At 51.0% G+C, this 7,530-nt stretch overlaps 1 protein-coding gene across 1 annotated transcript; it reads left to right on the top strand.

Annotated features, from left to right (window-relative positions):
- Positions 1 to 4,758: 4,758 nt before the first annotated feature.
- On the top strand, positions 4,759 to 7,225 carry GSX2 (GS homeobox 2). Its single transcript, XM_011966503.1, has 2 exons — positions 4,759 to 5,646; positions 6,309 to 7,225. The coding sequence occupies exons 1-2, from the start codon at positions 5,073 to 5,075 to the stop codon at positions 6,647 to 6,649; spliced, it is 915 nt and encodes a 304-aa protein (XP_011821893.1). The 5' UTR covers positions 4,759 to 5,072; the 3' UTR covers positions 6,650 to 7,225.
- The last annotated feature ends 305 nt before the right edge of the window (positions 7,226 to 7,530 follow it).

Below are 7,530 nucleotides of genomic sequence, written 5' to 3'. Positions count from 1 at the left end.
GGCTCCTGAGCCCCCCATCACTCAAGCAGTGCAAGAATGTGGGGACTAGCTCTCAACTGCCCTCTTTCATCTTGACCCACAGCTTTTCAAGAGGAGCTTGAGTTCTCTATGAGTGTGTATTTGCTAATTGCAGCCGGAGCTTTAATGAGATTCTTTTAACTCCCCCAAGCTCGTTTGCAGGTTATAGCCTTATCGGGGGACCCACGTTTTCCACCCTGGCTACACATCCTGTGAACAATTGCCTCTCCAGAGCCTGAAAGGAGAGCGAGCGCCCCATTTCTGCTGAATACACGTCTCAGTTCATCCAAGGCTGGCGGGCTTTTGATGGCCACAATGCAAGTTACGCCCAAAGAGTGTCTCTTTGGTCAGATCCACAACGCTTGGCTTCACGTTTGCAAGTTAAACGGGCAGAAACCGGGCTGAAACTCCCACGCCAGTCGCCGGGGACATTTCCCTCCGCCCTGCTCAGAGCAAAACTGGGGAATGGGTCTGGGTGGGGGGAGGAAAGAAAGGAGGGGTAGTTGTGAGGGGAGGGTGGGGGAGAAAAGAGTCCTTATTCTCAACAGCTATCTAGAAGAAGAAAGGAGGGGCATTTTCTCTGGCATTCCTTATTTTTATTTTTTCCATTTTGCTTTGTTGGCAGCTTTACCCAAACAAAAAATAAAATAAAATGAGAGCATTTTCTCCTTGTCTTCACCTAGGTAGCTGCTTTCCTCCAGCCCCTGAAAATGTGACTCCTTCATAAAATCAAAATTTATGATTATTCAAATGTTGGGGACTGTGAAAAGAGAGGAAGAAAGAGAGAAAATTAATATTGCAGCTGTTCTTCTGATTAATGAGAGATAATTGCTCATGAAAAGTCACCCCTGTGGCATTTTGTTGTCTCCTGGATCTTTGTTCTTTTCCACTATTATTGAGGACTTTCTTGAAGACTAAGCGGTTCTTTTCAATTTTTGGGTATTCAGAAAGGGTTGCCTGGTTACAGAGAATGGGGAAATCTCGGGCTATATCGGGTAAGATGTGCCACAGACAGCAATATCACAATGCCACTCGGAGAAAAGGATGGATACAAGTTAACGATGCACTTTCAATAAAACATTCATAGACTTGTTCACGCTTTGATAATGACCTCATTAAAGGGAGCTGGGGGCAAGTAAGTCCTGTCTCCTGTTTGTGTTCGGCTAACAAAACCCAGCTTTGAGATCATTCATCGCTTTGGAAACTAATATGAAATCAATGTAAGAGGAGCAAATAAATCCGAGGCGGCCCCGCCAACTCCCGGGCTGTCCCGCCCAGCCTGCAGCCTCCATTTGGAGCTGGAGAACCATGTGGGCAAATGCTGAAACTAAGAGAAAAAAAGACTGGGGATGAAAGGGAGGGAGGATTTTGGAGGACACAGAGGGAGGGGCAAAGTGGGAGTTACAGCCTGAAAAAAACAGCTAAGCACTGGAACGGGTCAGAACTCTGGGGCCTGTTGAATAAGCAACGCTAAGTCCCCGCCCTTTACTTTCCCTGACTTTGCCCCTGAAAGGAAACAGGAAGAAAGAGAAGTGAGACAGGAGTGTAGGGTTCAGGTCAGGTGCCATTGCAGAGCTGGGAAGAAGTACTGGAGACCTTTTGAAAGCTAGAACTAAGAATTCAAATCTCAAGGTTGGGCTGAAAGGAAACTGCTCACCCAGGCTCAGGGTGGAGAATCCAGAGACAAGAAGGCCATGCCTCTGCCATTCTTTCTAGAACAGCTTTGATTTTTTTTCTAAGTTGAGGGTAAGGGTGGAGAGCCCTGGCCAGAAGGAAGTACGAAGAACAATTTTGTTACCATTACATATGTGACACTGTCTTGCACTCAAGGAAGACAAAACCATCCACTATCGTCCCGAGCAAGAGGGAGATAAAAAAAGATTTCCCCCTTCCTTTAAAAGAACTAATTTTCTCCTTGAATTATGAAAGTAATGGCTTAGGTAACAGCCTGTACTCTGTACCCAACTGCTTAATACCAAATAAATCCTTCCACGTGGCTCCCGGAGTCGTGGCAATTAGAGCTCATTATAGGCTCATAAGAGCTCTCATTTTGGGGATTACTTAATGGACGATGAAATTTTATCAGACAGAATCACTGAGAAATAAAATTGTGTGGCGGCTCAGGCACCATGGGCACACGCCAACGGTCTGTCTGCTCCCTCTCAGGAAAAGAAAGCTGAACTTGGGGTCTCCTGCTGGTTCAGGGCACTGCACTCTGGGGAATGGTAGGGCTGGGCAGGGCCAGTGGATGGGTGGTTGGGGGGCCGTGCTGCCCTGGGGGCATGGAGGGTAGGCTTCCTTTGAGGAGGGGATAGGCAAGTAGGGCCAGATGGGGGCTGGACTCAGAAAAGGAGGAGGGAGAGAGACTGGCAGACACTGAGATCCAAAGAGAACTAGCGAAATGAGTCAGAGTGGACAGAGACTATGCAAGAAATAGGATTCCAGTATACTTGCTCTTGGTGGGCTGAAGCAATTAACCAAGTACCCTAAGGGGCAAGTTTTTCAGACATGGTCTTGCTTTCAGCCTTAGCCTGGTCTGAAACCACTGCTCCCCTTGAAGCCCTTAGGAAACCCCATGAGCCCCTCACATTTTTCAAAATTCCTTGGCACTGAAAAATGAAAGTTTCCATAGTAAGACACAAATTGAATAAGATGCACAAGCCTCTTGCATAGTTAAGATTCTCTAAAGTAAAATGGTCTGCACAAGGGTGCGATTTCCAGGACTTTAGCAAAGGAGCTCTTCCTCTGAGCACACCCCAAACCGCTGGGAACTTTGTGACTCAAATCATCAGCCCAAAACAGACCATGGAAAACCTGGTACCTAACCCAGAGGAGGAAAAGAGAAAAAGCTAGTATTCTTAAAAAGTATCTATATCTATATCTATATCTATATCTATATCTATATATGCATGTATAGTTGCAAAGTGAATAGGGGAAATCGAGTCATCTATTTGGACAGTTTAGGTCTGTAAAAAATATCCTGCTATTCAGCAGGGTACTTTTTTTTTTTATTGCCAGTCTCCATCAGTGGGCTCCAAGCCTTCTTCCTGGGGCTGAAATGATGTCAGGGATTGCCTAGATCCTCCAGTCATGAACAATGGTGGGCTGGGGTGAGCCTGAGTGTCTGCAAACCTTGTGGTACAAAAGTAGTTACAGCTGAGCTGCCCCCTGTTAAGCCCTGAGACTCCTTAATTGTTGTCACAAGATGTTGGATTAGCACATTTCTGGAATAGCTGTCTGTTTACACTCCAGAGACCCACCGTCCACTAACCGCTTTCTAATTGAATTCTAATCACATTCAAATAGCTCAATAACCAGCCTCAGCTGCAATTCATAAAACTTTAATTGCCATCCATAAATCCTGGGCTCCCCAGAGCGGGGCATCCCTACAACCCAATTACACTTCTCTAGCAGGCAAGAGAGACCATCACAGAGATGGAGAGGGGAAGACAGAGGATGGAAAGACAGAGCCGTGCCTCTAGCTAGCACTCTCCTGGATTTGGGCACCTTGTTCTCTCAGGTGGAGGGAGTCCTGTCTCTAAGTTTCTTAGCACCATCATGAACTCAGGATTGAAGTTAGCTGTTCTGGAAAAAGGATCAGACTTGTAGCTATTGCCCAACCTCATGGCCCCAACCAGATTTTCTGCAGGGGGAAATGAAGAGAGAAAATGGCCACCTCTGCTGCCTTGCCTTCTCCAAAGATTAATAGTCCCAATAGCTTGGCAGCCACCCCTTCTCAGGTAGTGAGGGGTTCGCAAAACTTCCATGGACCAAAGAGATTTCCCTTACAAAGCCACTTCTGCCAATCAGAGGCAAGATTCCCTGGGTGGCTGAATTCTCTTCATCCTTTTTAGGTTCTTAGGATGCAGAGGAAAGAGTGCTTCCTGGTTAGCCTTGCTAAGTTGCCCAAGATTGGTAAAAATGAGGGGACAGGAAATCCTCAGACCCAGAGCGAAGGTCTATCTAATCCCTGCTCCGTCTTTAGGAGGGCTTGGTGTTTGAGGTCCTCCGTCCAAAATCTTCAGGATGGAGTTTGTAGGGCTGCCCTGGAATGCCATGGTGTTGACTATTTGGAAAAAGAAAAGGATGACTCTTCAACATCTCTCTCTCTCTCTCTCTCTCTGTCTGCGGAAGTGGGAGGCGCCGATCAGAAAGGGAAACAAGGAAGGGTCGTTGGTCTGAGTGGCCCCAGGAGGGCCCCAAGTACAAAGCCACTTTAGACCTTGTCCAACATCAGCGTGAAAAGCTTGACGGCTTCTTAGCTGGGAGGCCTCACTGTTCTGCGCCGGACTGTCCTGAACTAACCACCTGAATGACCTCTGCCAAGTCCAAAGCTGTGGACAGGGATAGGTGTAACCGTGGCCAGAGCTGCGCTCAGGGACTGGAAGACTGCCAGTCCGCCGCCCGCACAATCCTGCTACAAACCGCAGGCCTCACACTTCACCGCGCCGCAGCCACCCCTACCACAGAGGAGCTGGGAACACGGAGCATTCCTATTAAAAAGGCCTCCAAGTCCCCACCTGGTACGCTCTGCGGCGGGGCGTGGGTAAGAGTTGGGCTGGGGCCAGAGTAGCGAGAGGGGGTGGGATGGAGGACGCAGCGCTGTGATTTCTCGGTAAAGCGTGGAGAAAGAGGGGGAGGAGGCCGGCCTCCCCGGGAAATTAACAAAACCTACACTTTGCAAAGTCTCCCCCATCCCCCTCCCCCGAGTTCTTCCCCGCCGCGCGCCCGCCCCTCCTCGCGGCTTCTGTTGTGACTCGGGCAGCCTATCCCGAGGGTGGGGAGCTGCCGAGGAGCCTGAGCCGAGCGGTACTCCGCAGCATCACGTGCCGGGGTGGGGGGCTATAAAATACCCGAGCCGGGGCGCCGGGCGGGGGACGTGAGGACCAACCCTCTCCGGGGACCCCTTTGTTCCCAGCCCAGACGCCAACACCTCTGCGTCCCCAAGGGCTTCACTGCCCGTGTGTGCCCGGCTTCCAGGGCAGAGCTTAGAACACTAGAGGAGAGGGGTCGCCGCGACCCGCCGGGGCTTCCAGCCACCAACCCCTCTCGACATGTCGCGCTCCTTCTATGTCGACTCGCTCATCATCAAGGACTCCTCAAGGCCTGCGCCCTCGCTGCCTGAACCGCACCCCGGGCCGGATTTCTTCATCCCGCTTGGCATGCGGTCCCCGTTGGTGATGTCCGTGTCCGGCCCCGGCTGCCCGTCCCGCAAGAGCGGCGCGTTCTGCGTGTGCCCTCTCTGCGTCACTTCGCACCTGCACTCCTCTCGGGGGTCTGTGGGTGCCGGCAGCGCAAGCGCAGGGGCCGGGGTTACCGCGGCCGGAGGCAGTGGGGTGGCGGGGGCCACAGGGGCACTGCCTCTGCTTAAGAGCCAGTTCCCTTCGGCTCCTGGGGACGCGCAGTTTTGCCCGCGGGTGAACCATGCGCACCATCACCACCACCCGCCGCAGCACCACCATCACCACCATCAGTCCCAGCAGCCTGGCTCGGCCGCGGCGGCGGCAGCAGCAGCAGCGGCGGCAGCCGCCGCGGCGGCCTTGGGGCACCCGCAACATCATGCACCTGTCTGCGCCGCCACCACCTACAACGTGGCGGACCCGCGGAGATTCCACTGCCTCACCATGGGTAGGGCGGGGTCTTGGGGCACCTGTGCTCCACGGCTTTCGCGCTCCTGGGGCAAACTTTCCACCTCCAGTGGAGGAAGTGGGAGCCCGGGGACAGGGTGAAGAGGGAGGAGGGGCTTTTAGTGTAACTGTAGAGTCGGCCACAGAGGTTCCACGAAGGTGGAAGTTAGTTTGCCAGCTTCTCCACTCAGCCTGGTGCGTTTTACTCCTAGTACTAGGTGCTCGAGTATTGCCTTATTAGTATTGGGGCCTTAGGGACTTCGAATGTCACCCCGGAGAAACTGGAGGTTAACTGCTTGGGGTTTGGGGTGGGTGTATTTGAACCCGTGTGGCATCCCCGCGTCGGGGCTGGCTAAAGCGTTTTTACGTTTTTGGCCAAGCCTGCGCGCTTCTCCGCTAGGCTCAGAGAGACGATCAGATAGTGCAAGCCCCTATCCCTCTTTAATCCTGTGACTTCGCGTCCTGTGCATCGAAGACCTTTATTTGCTTTGCACGTCTCTCTTCTTCCCCGCTAAGCAACCACGTGCCTTGAAATGGGAAAGAGATACAGATGTTCGGCTGGGCTTCCCTGAATGGGTCCCTGAAATGCGTCCTGGTTAGCACGTGGGGTGGGAGCGCCTTGCCCGAGCCTTACCTCTCGACCCTCTCTTCGCCGGTCCGCAGGAGGCTCTGACGCCAGCCAGGTACCCAACGGCAAGAGGATGAGGACGGCGTTCACTAGCACGCAGCTCCTGGAGCTGGAGAGAGAATTCTCTTCCAACATGTACCTGTCTCGACTCCGGAGGATCGAAATCGCCACTTACCTGAACCTGTCGGAGAAGCAGGTGAAAATCTGGTTTCAGAACCGCCGAGTGAAGCACAAGAAGGAGGGGAAGGGCACGCAGAGGAACAGTCACGCAGGCTGCAAGTGCGTCGGGAGCCAGGTGCACTACGCGCGCTCCGAGGATGAGGACTCCCTGTCGCCGGCCTCTGCCAACGATGACAAGGAGATTTCCCCCTTATGAGGAAGAGCCTCCTCCCTCACATCCCCCGCTCCTGGCAGACCAGGCAACGCCAACCTTGGGGCACCCAGGGGCCCAAATCCGTGCTCATTGCAGTGGTCCCATCTGGAGAAGAAACGAACCTAGATGTTCTGGAATGGACAAGCTGGGCCTGAACCTTCGTGTCTCCTTCTTGACCTGTTTATCTGGGGCTCCAATTAGAAGTTATAGATTGTTTTATAAAAATGTAAATAACTTATAATTCAACTCATTCTCATCATATAACAGAGGAAAAACAGGGTTTGTTTAAGTTTAACACTGTATGGGGTTTTTGAAAGCTCATGTCATTTCCCCATCCCTACTCTCTTTCAGAACCCGATAAGAATACAGGGTTTATTGATTATTTTCTGTTGTCGTTTTCAAACAAAAATACCCAAGTTGAAAATAATTTAGAAAATTAGACCCTGTAGGTCTTGCTTTCTGAAATTTCACCTGAGGAGAATTTAAAATCTAAGTCACTGGAAGTCCCTTTGTATGTGAATAGTTTTATATAAAATTTATATTTATATTTATTTAAATAAATGAAACAAAAACCAGAATTTTAAATTTGTGGTGTTTGCTCTCCCTATCTTCTCCTGCCCCCTCCTCCAATGTCTAGAGAAAGGCATGTACGGGAAAAAGCTGTATGAGGACTTCAATGAAAATGTTGAGTAAGAACTTGGTAATGTGGGTCTCTTGACTATGGGAGTTTGTGGCTCAATAGGTTTTCTATGTAACAGAAACTCTTTCCAAAGAGACACCTTTAGTCATGATGGCATCTACCAGGTAGTGCCTCTCCATCCTGAAAATAGGCAACCTCCTCACAGTTGATGGGACAAATCATTCCATTTAGAATGGCACTGACA

Source organism: Mandrillus leucophaeus, unplaced genomic scaffold, assembly GCF_000951045.1.
Source record: "Mandrillus leucophaeus isolate KB7577 unplaced genomic scaffold, Mleu.le_1.0 Scaffold762, whole genome shotgun sequence".
In the NCBI taxonomy this organism is placed as follows: Eukaryota; Metazoa; Chordata; class Mammalia; order Primates; family Cercopithecidae; genus Mandrillus; species Mandrillus leucophaeus.
The sequence above is the reverse complement of the archived record's forward strand: the minus strand, read 5'-3'. Positions and strand labels throughout refer to the sequence as shown.